The following is a 19,043-nucleotide window of genomic DNA, read 5'->3' on the forward strand; positions in this document are numbered from 1 at the left end:
CTAGAGTATTTTAATAGTGCTCAAAACGTTGACCTGAATTTATGAGGATTTTAGGATAGCTGTAAGAAGCCTCGGAGAGTGTCCGAGGGTGATTCGAGAAGTGCAAAGCGTTTTGTCACGTATCGTCACGTCCGGCAAGACTTCGGCAAGTAGCAAAGCTCGCGCCAGGCCAGCTCACTGCCGTCTCGCTTACAGGTCGATTTGGGACCTCTGCTGTATCGTTTGGCTTATTCCACACTACCGTTCACTCCCCTGCCTCTGAAACCTTGTATTTAATGCTAGTGTTTTCATTTACACTTAACTACGTATCTAAAATTTTGAGATATATTCCGGAATGTACCGTTCCTGGGCTGTCACGCTGTAATCACAACCAGATCTGAGCTATATCTTAAATTTCATTTCATATCCTTTGTCTTTCAGTGGCTACAACTGTACATACAAGCTCATGTGTAGTCTACGGATCCTACAAAAAATTGCCGAGCCCACAAATAAATGGGAAGACCAAGTTTTATCCAAATTTTGCATATCCTTGTCATTTGCACATCGGAAACCAGAATAGTATCGGCGGCCTTGTAAGCGGAACGATTTGATATTCTTATAATACTTTTTACGTCTCATCCGGCGAGTGATCCCTCCTGAAAGGCGGCATTTTACGACATGAATTCAATTTTTTACCCTTAAAACCTCCCTTAATTGGTACCTTGCTACAGGAACGTTTTATTATAAACCCCAAATGCCTGATTTTACCTTAAAATCCCTTACAAGCGCTTTTAACCAGTTTCGGCAACTTTGCGACAAAATCCGAGCATAAGGCTCGCTATCGAGAGTGTTGCCGATTCTGTACCGCCATGGCACCTCCCAAACACGATGATTTCATGGACATGGCCTCTGATTCTGACAATTCTTTCGACGAAGGTCTGCAAAGGAAGGGGAAGGGGAAGAGTAAGTCGACAGACAAACGCAAAAAAGATCAGAACAAAAGGAAACCCAAGGATGTGGTGAATCATCCGTTCACCAGTCATTGAATTTTCAATTGACTCGAAACCATAGCAAGCCTACACCTGGGAGGCTTCATACACTCGTTCATGGGAGGCTGTTCGAGAAGACGAAGCTGGCAGTCTGCAGCATGCAGTGGAAGATTATGTTGCCCGTGGGAGGCGAAAGCGGTAGCTTTTGGTTCTTCTTTCCAGGAATTCTTCGCGTTTATCGCGTTCAAATAGGCTGCAGGATCCGTCAACTGCTATTAGGAGGACTATTATACGACACTTGGTACTAGTATTGGATTTGTCTGCATCCATGTTGGATCGAGATATGCGGCCGACGCGTTTTTCCTTGACCCTTCAATATGCGCGAGAGTTCGTCCTTGAATGGTTTGACCAAAACCCTCTTGGACAGATGGGAGTAGTGGGAATGAGAGCAGGTGTCGGGGAGCGTATAGGAAGTATGACAGGTGAGTCGCGCACTCAATAAACTGTAGGGGGAAGCTGCATGATCATATTCTTCAGGCAATCCTCAAGACGTCCTCAAAGCCATTTCGGACCGACATAAACTCGAACCTAGCGGTGATACAAGCTTACAGAATGCTGTTGAAATGGCCCGGAACAGTATGAAGTGCGCATTTTCAACTCAATCCTTTTATCCGCTGATAATTGACCAGCCATCTTCCAACACATTCCTCGAGAGAAATCGTCATCATATTTGGTTCTCTTACTACCGTCGATCCCGGTAATATTCATGAAACTTTGGAGGAATGTATCAAAAGCAAGATACGAATATCCATGGTTGCGCTAGCGGCTGAGATGAAGATATGTCGTGATCTCTGTGTTAAAACTGGTGGTGGGTCATAAAAGGCTCACGACTTGAACAACGTGCTGACTATCGACCCCACAGGTCAATTCGGTGTGGCACTGAATGAAGGTCACTTCAAAGACTTGCTCTTTGAGCTGGTCCCTCCTCCCGCCCAACGGTCCCTTTCGCGAGCAGCAGGTGCAGGAGCGACCACAACATCTGCAAATTTAATGTTGATGGGCTTCCCGACGCGTCTACCTGGCGCTTCTCCCCCAAGTCTATGTGTTTGCCATTCAGACCTCAAAAGTGACGGTTTTCTCTGCCCTCGCTGTCTCGCCAAAGTTTGCGATGTTCCAACTGACTGCGACATATGCGGCTTAATGATCGTCAGCTCTCCTCATCTTGCTCGTAGTTATCACCATCTCTTCCCGGTTAAACCTTACGTTGCCGTGTAAGTATTTATCATCCTCCCCTCTAGCGGTTGTACTGAGTCACCGTCTTTTTCTGCAGCGAGTCATTGGATGAAAGTTCTCCTACATGTTGCGGTTGTGCTCGTCCGTTTCCCACAGTGGTATCGCAGACGGTGACAGAGGGGGTCAGTCCTATTGGGAGGTACCGCTGTCCTGATTGTCGGCAAGATTTTTGCTCCGACTGTGATGTATTCATTCACGATGTGCTACATTGTTGCCCAGCTTGTGGCAAGTAAAACCCTGGCCGTAAATCAAGAGACGAGAGCCGAGTACATGAGCTGATGGCCTTTATGAAGTACTTTGATTATTTTCAAGTACTCAAGGTTAAATATGAACTTTTAAGTTGTGAGGAGATATCAGACTTTGCAAACTGTTAACCATGGAGAAACCATGCCGTGCATGAATACCAATCCGCGTTGGGCGTCGTGTACGACAGTCGTCGAACCTGGAGCAAGGTTCCCGCTATCCTCGAAGGCCTTATTCACGGACGGTTCAGCATTGAGTACATCGATTGGCTTAGAAAATGTATTCACCCTTTCAATCTTGAATTTCTCCCCGTAGAATGAACTGGGGCCCGTATTGATACTAAGTTTCCACGAGACTGATGGGGCTGTGGTCGACCGATGTTTGATATAATTAACCATGGCCAGTGCGTTGGGGAATCCTGCAAGATAGTCAGAGAAACTTTCAGTTAATTTCATCAAGAGACTTACCGGCTGCCCACAGGACCCCGTCAGTATCGATAGACAGATTGTCTATAGCGGTCTCTAAGGAGGGATGTCAGCAAACCCTCCGAACGTTCCCAAATACTACACGAACCATATGAAATAACGTCCGTCAAAACGATGCTATTGTCTTCCTGCCTATCGTAAACACGGACTGCTTTCCCGAGGCAACTTCCGACATATATGGTTCCATTTGGAGCTTGTACAATTCCATTGAGATGCTTCATATTCTTTGCAACGAGCTTGCATCCATCGTCAACATGACAGTATCCAATCGACGTGGCGGGGTTGAAAAACTCTCGGAGTGTTCGTAACTACAGCCGCTGAGTTTCGAATAGAAAGCGTAATTTGAGAGAAAAACATACCAGTAGAACTTTATGAGCGTGATCGTTGGTAAAGTAAAAGCTCTTTCCATCCATAGCGCCAATAAGGTCGTTGGGAGTAATAATGGAGGGGTCCTCAACGGTTTTGATATGAACTAATTTCCCGCTAGTAAGTGTGGTTTTGAAAATCTCTACTGCCGAATCTGCGCCAACTGCTCTTGGGTCACCATGACGAGGTGGACGATGGTTGACCAGATACACGAAGAGTTCGTTGGGATTGGAAGACGACGGAACTACGTCCATGCCATGAACCGACAATCCTCTGTCAGAATCAAATTTATCCAGGGCTAGACGTGTAATTTCCTTGGATCTGGGGTCGAAAATGGCGACATAATCTTCAGTCGAACGGTGTTCTGCGTCGAAATCTTGACCAGACGGTGACCAGCGGGATCGACTTTCGGGAGTCGAGCAGGCGAGGAAGAGCTTGCCGGATGGTTGGTGTAGGACAATCTCTAGAACCCAATCAGTACTAAGATAAATGAGTATGTGCCATAAGAACATACTTTCACAGGCCTGAAGTTCTGGGATAGTGATACAGTTCGTGAAATTGTTCAGGGGTTGATGAATTCGGAAGATGGAGAGTGCGTCCATGATTGGCACCACATATAGCTGATATAACCCAACAGAGACAGCGAGGACCGAGAAAACTACACTCCATGCGATCATAGTCATGATGGTAGCGTTTCGGCGACGTACCCCACACGTGACTTTCCGGCTTTCTCGGGATTTTGGATTTTTGGCACCAACTTGTGGCGGCTTTTCGGCTTCACCTCACTTTGGTACCTGGACGAATCGGCAGCAAGTTGCGTGATGTAGAATACATGCAAAGCCTACTTATCACTACTTATGATCTCTTATGATACCTGGTGAAAGTGTCTGAGAGTACCTCAAACTTTGCAGACCGTTAACCAGGGAGCAGCGATGCCATGGAAGAATACCAATTGACGTTCGGCATCGTGCACAACAGATGTAGCGCCTGAGACCAGGGTACCGTTGTCTTCGAATGCCTGTTTCATAGGAAGGTTAGCGTTAAAATCAGCTGATGAAGTTATCTGCCACCGACCCGTTCAACTTTGAATTTCTCACCGTAAAACGAGTTAGGGCCGGCGTTGATGCCAAATTTCCACGCAACTGAAGGTGCGGGCGTCGTCGGACGTTGGATATGGCGTGCCGTAGACAATACACTAGGAAAACCTGAAGATCTCTGTTCCAAGAGGGATGTATTATGATGCCATCATATAAAGCTCACCTGCTCCCCACACAACCCCGTCAACATCAATCGAGAGGTTATCCAGAGGGGTCTCTAGAAGATTTGTCAGTCGTGGTATTGTGGTAACGGCTGCTAGGTGAACAGACCGCAAGGTATCACGTCCGCCAAAACGATAGAATTGTCTTCTTGTCGATCGAAAACGTGCACTGCTTTCGCAAGGCTACCCGCCACAAAGATGGTTCCATTCGGAGCCTTCACGATGCCATTATTACCTGTCATTTTCCTTGCTACAAGCTTGCAGCCATTGCCAATATGACAGTAGCCAACCGAGGCAGCAGGCCTGAAAAATTCTCGGAGTGTCCGTAGCTGGGATTTTTTCGTTGACATCTGAATGACATGTTACAGGGCGGATAAAATGAATACCTTCATAACCTTACGACCATGGTCATTGGTGAAGTAAAAGCTTTTACCATCGGAGTAACCAATAACATCGTTGGGGGTGATGATAGAGGGATCCTCAACTGTGCGCAAGTGAATTAATTTCCCGCTCGTGAGTGTGGTTCTGAAAATCTCTATGGTAGAGTCTGCACCGACTTCCTTGGGGTCATCGTAAAGAGGGGGACGATGGTTGACTAGATAGACGAAGATCTCCTTCGGATTGGACGACGACGGGACGACATCCATCCCATGAACCGACAATCCTCTGGCCGAGTCGAAATTCTCAAGTGTCAGACGCGTAATTGTTTTGGATTTGGGATCAAATATAGCCACATAGTCCTCAGTTGATCGACCCTCTGCGTCAAGGAGATCCATAGGGGGTAACCAATGGGTACGACTCTCGGGAGAAGAGCAAGCGAGAAACAGTTTGCCGGAAGGCTGGTGTAAGACGATTTCTATACGCCCGTTAGAGCATTCTATCAATCGTTTACGAGAGGAGCTAACTTTCACAAGCCTTGAGTTCTGGTATGATACTGCAGCTCGTAAAATCGTTCAAAGGTTGGTGTACTCGGAAAACGGAAATTGCGTCCAGAATAGGCGATACATAGAGCTGATAGATTCCGACGGAAACAGCGAAAATCGAGAATACTACGCTCCATGAAGCCATTGCCATGATAGCGTAGGTTTGAAATCGATGTGATGGGTGAGACGAAGTTGAGACGTTGAGATGATCATGTTGGATGAAAAGGTTGAATCGGCAGCAAATAGCCGGGACATCTGCTGGGAAAGTCGCGTTAATCACGTGGTCGACCACGCTGGTCGAATAGCTCAACTTACGCCTGTAACTGGCCCCTCACAAGAAACTCGTTGTACATCGACGCTTGTTCATTGACGGTCCTGTTGAAGGCCTAGGCACAAATGTCACTCGTCAGCCCACAACCATCCTCAGCGGATCCTTTCCAACTCGAGCGACTCGCAGAGGAACTTGTTTCTCGGGAAACCTTCAATAATGAGGATGCCGTTCACGACTTGCCAGAATACGTTCCGCTTTCACACGACAATCCATATCTGACCGCCGAAACTTTCGACGTGGAGGAGTTCCTCTTGTCTAGATCCCATACATCTCTCCAAGACTTGAAAGCAGAACTACGCGATTATCTTTCATCACTGAAGGAAGAACTTGTGCAGCTTATCAATGACGATTATGAATCATTCATCAGTTTGAGCACTGATTTAAAAGGGGAGGATGTCCGATTAGCCAGCCTTCAAGCGCCACTCGCAGGTCTAAAGCAAGAAATACAGGCATGAAACTTGTATCCTGTTTCGTCAAATAATTCACCGGTCGCATACAGATTTCTAAAGCTGATTTACGTGCGATACAAACCACGCTTGAGGAGAAATTGAGGAAGAGGGCCGCACTCAGAGAAGAAAAGGTACGTCTCCCTAGAATAGCATCTCGGTGACCAAGTAACATATAAGCAGGCACTACTTCATTTGCTGTTGAAAATATCGGAATCTGTGCTGCGCTTGGAAACACTATTACTCATATCGTCATCCGACAGCTCCGAAATGGATGGTATCCAACCTGTGAATCCTAATCAAGAACACCCGGAGGAAAGGTTAGATCGATTGTGTTGCCTTTCTACGCTTACAATGACCACCTGTGAACAGAGAAGGAAACCGTGCCAAACATCTCAGTCGTGTTGCAGCCGAATACACACAACTTTTGTACCATGCGAACAAGGCGCGGACTGAAAGATGCCTCTTTGTAGATGAAATTCAATGGGTTTGTGAGCCATTCTTAACCTCTAGACATGTCATGGACTAAGCCAAGTGATGTAGAGGATCGATCGTATACAATCAACCATATCCTCCGACCTTGACCATCTCTTTGGCACGACGTTGGTACTTCTGACAGAGAAGAAGGGCGAAAGCGAGAAGTCCAAGGCGATCACAGATCTGACCGAATGTCTGAAGACATATGATATGTTGGGTCTTTGGAGGGATGCTGAAGACGTTATGAGGCGAGAGGTCGTCCGTCCCTTTATCAAAAAGGTGGTAGTTGATATTTTGCCAATCCCACATTCGCCCTGATCAGTACACATAGACAATTTTCTCCGGAACATTGAGCGCCCCCCATTCGCCACTACTCCCTCATACACCAGCTCCCCAGGCAAAAACACCAGCTTTCATTTCCTCGACAAGAACACCATACACCCCTTTTACGTCTAGAGTGTTCCATCCTCCCCATTCGCAAGGGAAAGGTACTTCACCCTATGCGTACATTCTGGATGAAAGTAAAGATCCACTGGCTGCTCTCTACTCCCAAATATTGCGCTTTGTTGAAAGAGAACTAAGCGGGATCATGGATATCGCTGAAAAGGTTTCTCTGAAATCTTTGTCGTCTAGAAAGCCAGATAAAGGCGGCTCATTTACACCTCGGTCTGGTATCCTAGTGAAGACGTTGAATGAGAGTGAGAGTGAAGGAACGCGCGGCTTTGAACTACTTGGGAACGTAGTTTGGGAAGAATTCGGGCGAGCAATCATGGATGAATTGGGGAATTTTGTGTTTGCCTCCGGTAGACCGAATGAGTTCAAGCAGGTGAGTTTGACAACTCGAATAATGGACTGATAGGTTAATAACTCATGGAAGCATCATGAAATCACCCAAGCATTTATAAGATCGCTCGAGTTTCTGGCACCTTCGGTCTATTCCATTGAAAATATGAGGAGACATCCAATATATGTCGCCTTTGAGAATCGTTGGCAACTCTCTGTTTACTTCCAGATACGGTGGAAGGAGATTGTTGGTAAGGTGGAAGAATCACTGGCAGAGGGAGAAGTTGACCTGAGTGAGAATTATCGTGAGTTCTCATTTTTATTCCCTACCCACAAGTCCGAAGCAAATTTTCGACCCTAAGCAACGAATAGTTTCCAAACTACTCAGGCGTCCGATATCTGGATTGCCATCACCGCTTGTTGGAGCGCCGAGGTCTTTATTCCCGAACTTAGCCATAGGTTTTGGAAGTTGACGCTTCAGGTAGGCTCATCAACCATTCTAATGTCCACATCTCCTAACCCATGAAAATTCAGTTACTCAGCCGATATAAACGGTGGCTGGAAGAGACAGTGATAACAAGTCATAGCACGCGGCCATCTACGATAGTTAACGAGAAGATATCTGCCTCGAGATCATCCACACCAGTTCCTACACCCGATTCAACTTCTAATGAAAATGCCGCAGCGGATGACGCCACCTTACGAACATGTGCCGCTGTCATCACGGATATCCAGACTATACAGAGAAGTACCATGACATTATGGAACGAAGAAATCTCGATGATGCTTCCAGGCGCTCATGCGGAAGATGACGATGGGGTCAGTGCTGAACGTACGTTTCTATGCTACTCACGAGGCACCATACTTATGTTTTAGTCGCCTTACGGAGGGCTGTCGATTCACTTGCAGGGTTAGTGACACCATTGTCGAAAATTATTGTGTCTGTCCTGTCCAGGCGCGCTTGCGATGCTTTGCTTCCCGTGCGGTCGATACCCTCTCAGTTGCGAGCAATGTCCAACAAACGACCTCCGTCCGAAGCAAGCCCATTTGTGGCCACAATCATGCGACCAGTCAAAGCTTTCTTTGGGGTAACTGGCACTGGTGAATCTGTGGGTGTATCGTTGAAGAACGAGTTCCTGGTGCAATACTCAAGTGAAGTGTTTGAAGAAGTTTGCCAAAAGTGAGCCGTTTCATTGCAGTGCACACAATCATCTGCTCCCTCCTGAGGTTTCTAAAACAGATACGTCTCATATATCACTGCAATTAAAAAGGCGGAAGATTCCCTCAAGCGTTTTAAGATCGGCAAGAAGAAAACGTTTTCACTGTTTGGTTCCAAAGATGACGAAAACCACGAGAGTCGTGATGAGGAGCGGATTAGACTCCAACTCATGCTGGATGTGGAAGCATTCGAAAAAGACGGACAATCATTGGGGATCAATCTGGAAGACAGCCCTTCCTTTAAATCTCTCAGTGAACTTGTCGAAGTGAGTGAATGTGAGTCGGTTTTGGTCAGCCTTTCATGCAAAAGTCCCAACTCAGCTTGCAACCACTGCAGTACCGGAGGCATGAGTCCCTTACACCTCCCTGCACTATTCATATCTATTCATGTTTAATATCCTGGACGTCTAATTAGAAGAATTATTAACCTAATCATGATCCCTGTGGGAAACAGCTAGTGTGATGAATAGATCCTGTCCGTGAAACAACAAATTGTACACGCTCAACCTGCTCATCAGAGGGAAGCGCAGATGGAATCCCTTCGAATATTGGCTTCCTGCAATACGTGCAGTCTTGCCTTGATGGTGTCCATCCTCTAACTTGTTGTCTCGCTGCTTCCGCCATGGTGTCAAAGACGTCCCGGTCCAAAAGATGTTTGGTGATTGTCAACATGTCTCCATCCGACCGATAGGACTCCAACATGCTGGTCAGTATGCTGCGGAATTCGTTGTAATGGGTGCGTGTAGTTGATTCCGACTGGGTTGCAGAGTTAACAAGGCGACTGAACAGCCGTGGGAAAGAAACAGCACGCGTTGAGGTGACCGACACAAGAGCACTGAAAGTCTCTTGTATCAGAGACCGAAGTGAGGCGAGGGATCTCCACCGTGTCTGCAGATGCTCGTCGATAAAGACATTTTCTGACTGAGCTGATAGGACTTCTGCAGAACAACAGCTCGAGACAGTCTGCACGCAGCTTACTTGGCTGTTCAACAACCTGAACCAGATATCCTCCAAAGGCACCTCAGGCTGCGAAGTACTTCGACAGTTTTCCAAGCATATAGAAATACCCGTAAGGACTATTTTTTTGAGCTTCTCTACAACCGACTCGATTGAAGTGGGGGTATCTTCGCCTGAAAACAGGTCAACTAGCTTGAGCGTCAAACGTTTGTCGAAGAGCTCAGCCTTTGAGAGTGCGTCCAAAGGTCGTCCCAGTGAGTTGAGAGCCCACATCGCCGCATCGAACACTTCCGCATCTTCACAGGTTGTGACCACTTGTTCCCAGTCTGGTATGTTTCGAGGAAGGTGCTGCAAAACTTGAATGACGTCATTGGGTGCGAATCTACACTGCAAGGAAACATATAGCTCGCACAGGGAGCTGTCGACTTTATCTGACGGATGTGCAACATGGATGGGGTATAGATACTCGTCGTGCTCCTCTGCAGGGCCCAATAACTGTCGAAGATAACAAAGACGGTCTTCATCGGAGTTTTCGCCGAGAAGCTCGACGGCACGTGCATGGGAGGTAGGAGCATATTTGTCAAGTAAACTGGCGGTGTTGGACACGCTGCTTTTCAACAAACTGGGTATGGAGTCCTCAATAAAAGAAATAAGGTCTGCGCGTGAGTCCGCTGTGCCCAAGACTTCATCGATGCTCGAGAATGTATCATAGGAACTCAAGCCTGAGTCTTCCAGATATGTTGAGAGTAGCGGTAGCCACTTCCCATCCCGACGATACCACGACCTAAGGATGCGATAGAAACCAGCATCTTTGAATAGCTGTAGTATCCCCTCACTGTCGTGTGGATTATACACAGACAGTAAGAACTCGGCAGCCAACTGACGATCCTCTCGAGTCGATTTGTCCGGATCTTCGGCCAAACCAACAAGAATAGCGTGTAGGGAGCTGGGAGGGATATGATTCTGGAGGGAGTAGGAGTATTTGGCGATGTTGCGGGCAAGAAAAATATTGATGAATGTAGCATCGACGGGAGATACACCAGTAGACAGGATTTCCAGCAGCACTCGGACAATTACCAGTCGGCTTACAATGATATCTTGTGACTCATCGTTGAAATAGGCATCCTCGAATGCTATGTCCAGAGAGTGCAGGAAGGATTCTGAATCGAATCGTAGTAGTTGGCGAACATAAGGAAACGTTGGCTCTACCCCTCCCTCCTCCTCGGCCGTGAGTACCAACTTTCCTCCTTCTCCTGGTGGCCAGATACTGGAGCGACCAAAAAACAGGAAAGAATATACATCTTTCTTCGCCTGAATGGCGGCCTCTTCCGGTAAAGGCTCCTCACTGGGATAAGTGAGTCCTTGCAGGACATCCGCCAGGTAAGGGTAGATCTTGTACGCATTCAAGATTAGAGGCTCCAGTTCTGCATCATGCGATCGACTTCGGCGAATTTGATAAATACTGCGGATGAGGCCTAGGAGTTCCACCACAGGAGCTACGTAGTCTCTCAAAGCACGTGTGTAGACATAGATCAACGCGTCGTATAGATGATGTGTTTGGCATAGGGAAATAGCTTGATTTATGTCCAAACACTCAGCGTCAATATGCCATATTATGCGTTCGACTCGTTCAGGTAAGTTGTCTCCGTCGTGCATTGCAACGAGGCGTTGGGTTATCCGAGGGGGAACATATCGTATCTCGTTGTCGAGGACGAATGTCTCTAATTGGGTTAAAAATATTCGTGTAATCCCCGAGTCATCGTAATGTTGAAAGAGATCCTCGAATAGGAACTCATAGTCATTGAGGGCGATGCAAGCACGACAACAGGTACCAACGAGGTTCTCGAATAGAGACGTTCTATCAACTCCTCGACCATCCGGTGTGAAATGAGTTCCGTCGGTCATGCGATCCTCCGAAAAAGCGTATCGAGTAGATGCGGTCATCAGCTCACGCAGTTTCTTGCCAATCACTTCCCTACGCCGACCCACATCTTCAGGAAGCCCATTTGTGTTTCCGGTGGAAGTCCCGAGAAAGTAGGAACGTGTTAACTCTATGGCACCAAGGAAATCGCCCTCTTGGACCAGTGCTAAGATCTTATCTGCCCATGTCAGAAAGGTGCCAACTTGGACTGATTGGCGTCCCTAATTTATTTTAATGCTAGTAAGTTATCGCGAGCACATGCAACGGAAGAACTTACCAAGAGGAATATTTTTCCCTTGTAGGTTCTCATACTATGGGACACATCTCCAACAGACCTCGAATATGATGCTCCACTGACAGTTGTTTTCAAGGAGGGAGACACCAAAGAGAGACCATCAAACTTGACGTGTTCGATTACTTTAGAAAGCGAAAGATCGTAGGCCTGCAAGGTTGACGCAGTCAAGACGACAACTTGCTAAAATATACAAGTAAATATTGACATCACAAAAGGTAAGGCAGAACGGAGCAAACGAACCCACATTGACATTGAGCCATTGAAACGCCAGCAAATCTTCATCGAAAACGATTTCCCCAACATCCTCGTACCCAATCGTCCCAACTTCAATTTCACTTATCTTGCCGGTTTTCGGATTGCGAACCGTTTGCTTCACTTTGGATTCAATCACTCGAATAAACTTGAGCGTACGCCCCCAACTATAGGCAAGTAAGGGGTTGGAAACGGAGGATGGGATACTCCTTCCATTGGCCACTTTTGACGAGGACTCTCCAGTGGTACCAGACGTCGAATCTTTACTAGGAAACCAACACAGTGTACCTCTCCATCTGGATTGTGAAACCGCCTGAACATCCGTAGCTTCTGTCTTTCGGGTACATTTAAACCACGTCTTCGGCGTCGGTTTTAAACCGACCACGACAAGCTTGGAAGGCGTGAGAAGCGCTATGATACTGTAGCCATCGGTCGGGTGAGAGGACGTTCCAAGCGGAAGTGGCATCATAGATAAAACGGTATATTTTATCTTCTTTTGAGCCCGGGAAGGTACAGTGGTAGAGTTGGGCTTCTTCGGAGACACATCATCGAGAGGATATTTTCCCAATATACGAAGAATGTCCGGGGCTTCGACAAAGAGAATCTTGCCTAAACTATGGTAGAAAGACAGGCCATGCTCATCAGCGGAGACGAGGGCAGTATGTCGCGTGGCGATAAAACCTATATTGACAATCCTTGAGCCCTGTATATGACCTTCCTTCCGTCCTGAAGCAATAATGGTGAGTGTAGTGGGCGGTACAACCCGTGCAGGAGTGTGTGGAGTTTTGAGGTCGAATAACTGTATATAGCCAGTCGAATGCCCAGAGGCGACATAGGTATGGTCGTGCGACAGAGCAAGAGCGGTGACAGCACCAATGTTCTTCTCTGCGGGAAAAAATGAGTTTGAAGGAGTGGAAACAACGTTGAGAGGAGGGCAAACCTGCGGCATTCGTACATATACATTTCAAGGTCTGCTTGAAGTCATAAACACATATCCTCCCCTCGTCTGTACCAATGCATATGAGCCCGTTGGCAGCAAGTACGGTCGGCGACCCAGATGCAGCTCCCAGTACCGAGGAGACCTTTGTCGAATGAGAGGAATATATGTGCTGGTTGATATTCCGTAGCTCCGTCCATTGGAATGCATCAGTCTCGAGTTGCTTAAACTTTCCATCAACTGAATCGGAAGTGTTCGAGCGTAAATTTGAAATTGAGGACATTCGTGATATGGAGGAGAAATGAGAATGAGAATGAGACGAGGTTCCGGGGAAGATGTTTGATTGTGAGGTTGCGGATGGTACGGGTGAACCTTGAGGTGTGTAGGAGCGTAGACGAGAAACGGTGGGGTGAAGAAAAGGCCTTGCAAGACCAGAAGATTCAAGTCGCAAATGATCTGGCTTGGGAGATTCAAAACCAGAAGAGATGGACATGGCGTCCTGAGATGATATTTCATGGGACTGTCAAGGATATGTTAGCCTGTTTCTGATAAAGACGATTGAGTGAGTGCACCAAAGGCTCATCATCGTCAGACTGTTGCTGCCCATAACCATCGACAATAAGAGACCGTTCTACTTCATGTGCATCCGTGTCATCCTCTTCCTCGTCCTCATGATCAGGTCCCAAGACGTCCCTCAACCGGTCACGATATCCTACAGAGACGTTTGCGTCGACCCCAGAGTACAGAAACCCTTCTTCATTATCCAAATCGTTAACTTCTTCTGAATGTTCCTCCTCGTCTGAGAACAACTCTTTCATGCGCGTCGAATAATCACCGGTCTCTTCGTCATCTTGGCCACCGCGTTCATTGCCATCGTCGTCTGGTCGAGGATAGACAAATCCTGATTCTTCTGAATCATCCTTTTCGATACTCCTGGTAGGAGAATCGGTCATCGTTCAGGAGTTTCTGGGCGGAAGCCTGCCCAAAGCTTGACCGCGGAAGCGTCTATGAATCTGAGAACGAGCCCGCCTGTGGCAGTGCAGGGTTCCGTGCCTCCGAGTCCCATGTTTGTTCCCGACCACGGTCACACCATAGTTCTCTAGTGACATGAATGAAAAGCATTTGGAATGCCACCTCAACCTCTCAACCCAACAAAATCATCAGGGCCTCCCGTTGTCGTCCCTGGAACTGGCAGAAACATCATCCTGAATCCTCTTCAGGTGCGAATCTTCTCCAGCTCTACATACATAATTTTGAGGTATCCTTTGAACAGAGGGGAAATCCCATTCTTGAACACGTCAAGAATGTTGGAACAGAATACGGTGATATCGTAGCGGATTATCAGGTTGGACGAACAACTGGTGTACTGTACCTTAGGTGAATACATTGACGGGTCCTTGTCGCTCTTCGTCTGAACATTGCCCTAATTACAGCTTGAAATATCATCGGCTACATCCAGAATATATATATACTCGCATCGAAAAGCTTGGACACAACTACGGTCTTCGAATTCTTTTGCTCCTATGCGACGTCGTGAATTTCTTATTCAGTCACACTTCGACTTTGCGATCACTCACTTTCTCTTTCCAAACAGACACAGCATAAAGACCCTATACGAGAATTAACCAAGGTACGGGGACTCCTAATGACCCAAAAGCTCGATTAATTTATTGTCAAAACCCTAGGTTTGCTTGATCAACGAAATTACAATCATCGTAGCTTTTTCGTGAGCAAACCGATCTCTACCTCTTCTCGGCAATCTGAGAATTTCTCTTAGCCCTGAAGAAGCTGGACATTACCTCGCCACCTTCAAGCAGTTTGAATTCAAACCGCCGACACTCATCAAAGAACGCGTTGACAAAGACTACAATTCAATGCTCCGTACATCCCTAACAGGTATCAGTAGAGTGAACAAGACCGACGTCGAAACACTACGTTCGTCTTTTGGGGTACTCCCTTTTCTCTCCTTCCATCGCAACTTTATTTTTCATCCATCCTTGTCTAGAGCGTTGCCGCCATCGCAAAAGCCAATACAGAACAACTTTCCAATCTGCCAGGTTTTGGACAGGTGAAAGTGAAGAATATCAAAAACGCATTTGAAAAGCCTTTCCGCAATCATGCTACAGATACTCTCGCACCGATGTTAGCATTTCAGGCCAAGGATACGGAATTGTTGAACAACAACCAGATAATGGAAACGGATGTCTCTACTCGTAGTCAAGAGAAGGGCAAAGGGAAGGAAAAAGAGACCTTAGCTCAAGTCGACAGTCCCCCCTGGGATATAGAATCCCAAGAGCTTGATGGCGATAGAGGTCGCGCACCCTCGGAACCTTGGGATATCGAGCTTGATCTGAACTGAACAATGAAAAAAACTAGAGTACAGTAATTTATCGAATTTCGTTGCCAAATTACAAAACTCTAGATGTAGAAGTTACACATGATGATACAGGAGACAATGATTCTCCAAGCGGTAGGTATTCAGGTATCGCGATACAAGTTTGGTTTTCTATAGACGAGTGTGGACACGAGGTAGCCTCTGATATGGTTGACCGACGTTGTGGAAAGTCTGAGTGCCAAGGCCAGAGAACAAATTTAAAACTGCTTTTTGCATCTTGCCATCACGGATCGCCTATTATCGTAAAAGAGACGGTCAGTCATATCGCTCGATGCTCAATGGGATCAGGGGCATTACCTCGTGAATAGTTGAAATCTGCTGTCCAATCGTATCATTTTCACCCATCTCACTTGAGAACGAATTAAAGTTCTCCAATCCGTGCATCTTTACCCCGAGACCAACACGAATGTACTCGTAAATCATCTTGGTCTTGCCGAGATGGGGTGAAGCAGGTGCAGGACCACGTTCGCCGGACAGATAGACCTTTCGGAGTTCGTTCATGAGTGTTGTAGCCCTCGAGGCAACATTCGAACGGAAAGTGCTGATAGATGACAACAATCCTGGGCCGTCGCTACCCGTCTGCAGGAAAAGCTCTGTCAGAATGGGGACGCTGGACGCCGCTGCTGCGCTCATTTGATCTGCAACGTCCATTGTGGAAGTCTGGTCGAGCGTCTGGAACATTATTTTGAGGGCTTTCGAACCGAACATAGACTGTCTTGAAGCGTCCAAGTGAGAACGGAAGACAAGTCTGAGCTCATCAGCGACAATTCGCTCAAAGCCTTCGTCGAAATCGACGCGGAGGACACGTAAATCCAAAGCTGGTAGATCTCACATGAGTAAACAGCGTACTTATGATGTCAGATTGACGTACCTTGGCAAAGAATGTAGAGGTAGGTGGATGTCAGGAGAGAGAGGACTTCAAGTGAGCTGATAGTGGCTCTTGCAGACACGAGCGCCAACGAGCTAGTTTAACGGGCGTCAGTGTTCCCAAAACTCACAAAGACAGAGAAATGTCGACCTACTTGACAGCTTGATTGTGCATTTCGGCAGACTGGACATGGGTCGAGACGGGGTTTGCCAAGTGGCCCAGCTCCGCAACGTATGCCGCCGTTGCGATATCGGCTCCCTTAGTGTGATAGTTGAGAGAGGGATCAGAAGCCGCTAATGACGGAGGGAGGCCTCGATTCATCGCTGGGTTGACGAGTTCGGTACTTTGAGCGAAGATGAGCTTCCCAATGTGGTGTAGGGCGAGTCTAGTTTTCTCCATAGCATTGGTGACAGCCATAGCCTGGAAGTTGCCACCGTGGTGGATTTCACCTGTCTCTCCATCGATTAGTGGGTTATCGGTAGCTAAAGAAGAAAAAAAGGAAAGGTAAGCGACCTAAGTTATGCCAAAAGCGATAATGCAAACATACTCGAGTTACACTCTTGTGTGACGGCGGAGAGAGCCGACAAAAGGTCTTCAATTTGTGGTCCAATGAATTGAGGGGAAGTACGGAGCGGGTATCGATCTTGTCGTAAAGAATACTTGTCATCTTGAAGGGATACCTCTTCTTCGCCAAGGTGAGCCAGTTTACTACCGTCAAGTAGATTCCAGACATTATTGGCGAACTCAACCTGACCGGGATGAGGACGGGCAATGGCATGGATGAAGGGGTCATAGTTTGCTCGCGTGCCACTAAGGGCTTCGGTGCCCATTGCCGTACAAACTTGACTAAGAAGGGCGAGGTGGACCGCCTCATTGAGGGCTAAAGCAGCGACAGACGCCGAAAACGCGGTGCCGTTGACAATACCCAGAGGCTCCTTGGAAGCAAGGGGCATAGGCTGAATATCGTGATCGGCTAATGCTTTGTTCGAAGGTCGTATGGTACGAGCACCCATAGCTGCAGGTCCATCAAATACCCGGATCGAGGGGTTACCAATGATAGTTCCAGCGATATATGAGAGAGGTGATAAATCTGGAGAGGTCGTTGCTGTGAGTGAATTTCGTATTTACTGGAAATGAGACTTACCACCAGAGGCCGAGATACTGCCACGTAGGGGAACGAACGGAGTGATGTTGGCGTTCATAATTTGCTGGATCTTTTCGAGTAGTTCCCACCTGGATAGGCTCATGTCAACAAAACGCATTTAGAAACCTGAATTGGATCTTACCTCACACCGGAGTGACCACGAATGAGTGAGTTCAGGCGAATCAACATTGCGCCTCTATTCTAATGTCAGTTAAAGAAAGAGATGGAAACATCAAATGATGACTTACCGAACCCACGACTCGGGCATACTGGTCGATGCGACAGGATCCGAGAGGGGGAGAAGCTCAAGAGCTTTGAAGGAAGAGGGCAAAACACCAGTGTGCTGATGTTGGAGGAGGGCTTTGCCGAGAAGCAGGGGTTGATCGGTTCTGGTGTCCGCTGGATTATGTGTGAGCTCAAAGGTCATACACAAAAGACTGATTTGAGCTGACCGCTGCCACCAAAGCCAGTTGATAGACCATAAACACTTGCGCCACTTTCGACTTTATCAGCAATAACGGCGCGGCTCTTGAGGACAAGTGACTTGATGGTGGGCGAGTTGTCGAGCTCGACCTTGACATTATACCTGGCGGCGGCAGCTACAGCGGCAATGGATAAAGTAGAGCCATCGACCCTGACTGGGGTCTTTCCTGTCCTGAATCGCGTGTAAGTTTCAGTCAGAAGCAGCATGACCATACATACTTGTAGACTTCGAGCTCCCTGTTGCTTTCGATGAATTTGGCGAGGAGAGTGGATGGTTGCTGAGAAGAGGAAAGCACGGCGGGTGAGCCTTTCATAGGCTGGCCAAGGTTGTTGCTGACATCGGTAGGGACCATGAACACAGTGACGACGAAAGTGGTGGGTGAAAGAGATATAGATTGGCGAGAGGGGCTTTAGGCTTTTATACTTGGGGACCGGCTTAGATCCGTCTATGATCGAAAGCGAGCCAACTTGAGCCCGTCCGAGTAGATAAGTAACCCCTTGACACCTCGTTTTCTCAACAGAAGTACCGTAGTGCCGGGTATGATCTTTTCATTGGTTCCAAGATCCTCCCGAAAGAAGTGTTGCATAAGTTGTGAGCCTACAACCTGAATGCATCGTCATTGACCACTTTGTTCTTTCGTCCTCTGGGTATCAAAAACAGCCTCTGAGACCGGACGGCTAATCGAATACTCACTAAGACCCGCTCATAGATGGTGTATCAAACAAAAAAGAGAAGAAAACAGGCAAAAGTCGAGTTGCGTTCAAGATCCTTCCGAGATCTCCAGAAATCCTCACCATCTCGGTTCGGTGACGATAAACGTTTTTCAAATATAGCCATCGAGAAAGGACGTGACCATGTGCGTTGGCGTGTCTGTCAAGCAGGTCAGATAGACACTCGTTGTAGAACGTTGAGTCCGTATCTGCGACGGTGGAAGAGCCATAATGTACGTCAAAACTTTTTGAGGCACCTTTTGGTATCAGAAATACACAAAGGCACAAC

The 19,043-nt window shown here is 47.3% G+C and overlaps 7 protein-coding genes across 9 annotated transcripts; 3 read left to right on the forward strand and 4 right to left on the reverse strand.

Moving 5' to 3' along the window:
- The first annotated feature begins 805 nt into the window (after nucleotides 1-805).
- On the forward strand, nucleotides 806-2,502 carry E1B28_000522 (uncharacterized protein). Its single transcript, XM_043146365.1, has 7 exons — nucleotides 806-998; nucleotides 1,051-1,166; nucleotides 1,221-1,450; nucleotides 1,506-1,611; nucleotides 1,658-1,836; nucleotides 1,891-2,239; nucleotides 2,299-2,502. The coding sequence occupies exons 1-7, from the start codon at nucleotides 849-851 to the stop codon at nucleotides 2,492-2,494; spliced, it is 1,326 nt and encodes a 441-aa protein (XP_043015067.1). The 5' UTR covers nucleotides 806-848; the 3' UTR covers nucleotides 2,495-2,502.
- A 28-nt stretch (nucleotides 2,503-2,530) lies between these two features.
- E1B28_000523 (uncharacterized protein) lies at nucleotides 2,531-4,068 on the reverse strand. Its single transcript, XM_043146366.1, has 6 exons — nucleotides 3,870-4,068; nucleotides 3,349-3,818; nucleotides 3,078-3,297; nucleotides 2,972-3,025; nucleotides 2,792-2,922; nucleotides 2,531-2,734 (listed from the first exon to the last, which is right to left on the reverse strand). Exons 1-6 carry the CDS (start codon nucleotides 4,036-4,038, stop codon nucleotides 2,615-2,617), a joined length of 1,164 nt encoding a protein of 387 aa, XP_043015068.1. The 5' UTR covers nucleotides 4,039-4,068; the 3' UTR covers nucleotides 2,531-2,614.
- A 90-nt stretch (nucleotides 4,069-4,158) lies between these two features.
- On the reverse strand, nucleotides 4,159-5,773 carry E1B28_000524 (uncharacterized protein). The gene is made up of 6 exons (XM_043146367.1): nucleotides 5,519-5,773; nucleotides 5,000-5,469; nucleotides 4,723-4,942; nucleotides 4,616-4,669; nucleotides 4,430-4,560; nucleotides 4,159-4,373 (listed from the first exon to the last, which is right to left on the reverse strand). Exons 1-6 carry the CDS (start codon nucleotides 5,685-5,687, stop codon nucleotides 4,254-4,256), a joined length of 1,164 nt encoding a protein of 387 aa, XP_043015069.1. The 5' UTR covers nucleotides 5,688-5,773; the 3' UTR covers nucleotides 4,159-4,253.
- A 51-nt stretch (nucleotides 5,774-5,824) lies between these two features.
- Nucleotides 5,825-9,326, forward strand: E1B28_000525 (uncharacterized protein). 2 transcript variants are annotated; one of them, XM_043146368.1, is made up of 12 exons: nucleotides 5,825-6,316; nucleotides 6,367-6,447; nucleotides 6,497-6,633; nucleotides 6,686-6,800; nucleotides 6,857-7,069; nucleotides 7,122-7,616; nucleotides 7,668-7,878; nucleotides 7,936-8,054; nucleotides 8,108-8,405; nucleotides 8,450-8,753; nucleotides 8,814-9,067; nucleotides 9,129-9,326. In XM_043146368.1, exons 1-12 carry the CDS (start codon nucleotides 5,933-5,935, stop codon nucleotides 9,140-9,142), a joined length of 2,625 nt encoding a protein of 874 aa, XP_043015070.1. In that variant the 5' UTR covers nucleotides 5,825-5,932; the 3' UTR covers nucleotides 9,143-9,326. The 2 variants fall into 2 exon arrangements, with proteins under 2 accessions (XP_043015070.1, XP_043015071.1); XM_043146369.1 differs by having other exon boundaries at nucleotides 8,450-9,067; nucleotides 9,129-9,226.
- E1B28_000526 (uncharacterized protein) lies at nucleotides 9,224-14,187 on the reverse strand (the record flags this gene model as incomplete). Its single annotated transcript, XM_043146370.1, has 5 exons — nucleotides 13,726-14,187; nucleotides 13,157-13,673; nucleotides 12,209-13,101; nucleotides 11,947-12,144; nucleotides 9,224-11,890 (listed from the first exon to the last, which is right to left on the reverse strand). Exons 1-5 carry the CDS (start codon nucleotides 14,104-14,106, stop codon nucleotides 9,224-9,226), a joined length of 4,656 nt encoding a protein of 1,551 aa, XP_043015072.1. The 5' UTR covers nucleotides 14,107-14,187.
- A 30-nt stretch (nucleotides 14,188-14,217) lies between these two features.
- E1B28_000527 (uncharacterized protein) lies at nucleotides 14,218-15,512 on the forward strand (the record flags this gene model as incomplete). The annotated part of the gene is made up of 7 exons (XM_043146371.1): nucleotides 14,218-14,373; nucleotides 14,427-14,530; nucleotides 14,587-14,686; nucleotides 14,748-14,783; nucleotides 14,839-14,879; nucleotides 14,931-15,102; nucleotides 15,159-15,512. The coding sequence occupies exons 1-7, from the start codon at nucleotides 14,281-14,283 to the stop codon at nucleotides 15,510-15,512; spliced, it is 900 nt and encodes a 299-aa protein (XP_043015073.1). The 5' UTR covers nucleotides 14,218-14,280.
- Nucleotides 15,513-15,619: 107 nt separating this feature from the next.
- STR11_1 (Phenylalanine ammonia-lyase str11) lies at nucleotides 15,620-18,421 on the reverse strand. 2 transcript variants are annotated; one of them, XM_043146373.1, is made up of 10 exons: nucleotides 18,263-18,421; nucleotides 18,013-18,215; nucleotides 17,809-17,959; nucleotides 17,703-17,756; nucleotides 17,561-17,649; nucleotides 16,964-17,506; nucleotides 16,571-16,898; nucleotides 16,420-16,511; nucleotides 15,846-16,366; nucleotides 15,620-15,782 (listed from the first exon to the last, which is right to left on the reverse strand). In XM_043146373.1, exons 1-10 carry the CDS (start codon nucleotides 18,394-18,396, stop codon nucleotides 15,660-15,662), a joined length of 2,238 nt encoding a protein of 745 aa, XP_043015075.1. In that variant the 5' UTR covers nucleotides 18,397-18,421; the 3' UTR covers nucleotides 15,620-15,659. The 2 variants fall into 2 exon arrangements, with proteins under 2 accessions (XP_043015075.1, XP_043015074.1); XM_043146372.1 differs by having other exon boundaries at nucleotides 17,809-18,215.
- Nucleotides 18,422-19,043: the final 622 nt, after the last annotated feature.

Source organism: Marasmius oreades, chromosome 1, assembly GCF_018924745.1.
Source record: "Marasmius oreades isolate 03SP1 chromosome 1, whole genome shotgun sequence".
Taxonomy (NCBI): domain Eukaryota; kingdom Fungi; phylum Basidiomycota; class Agaricomycetes; order Agaricales; family Marasmiaceae; genus Marasmius; species Marasmius oreades.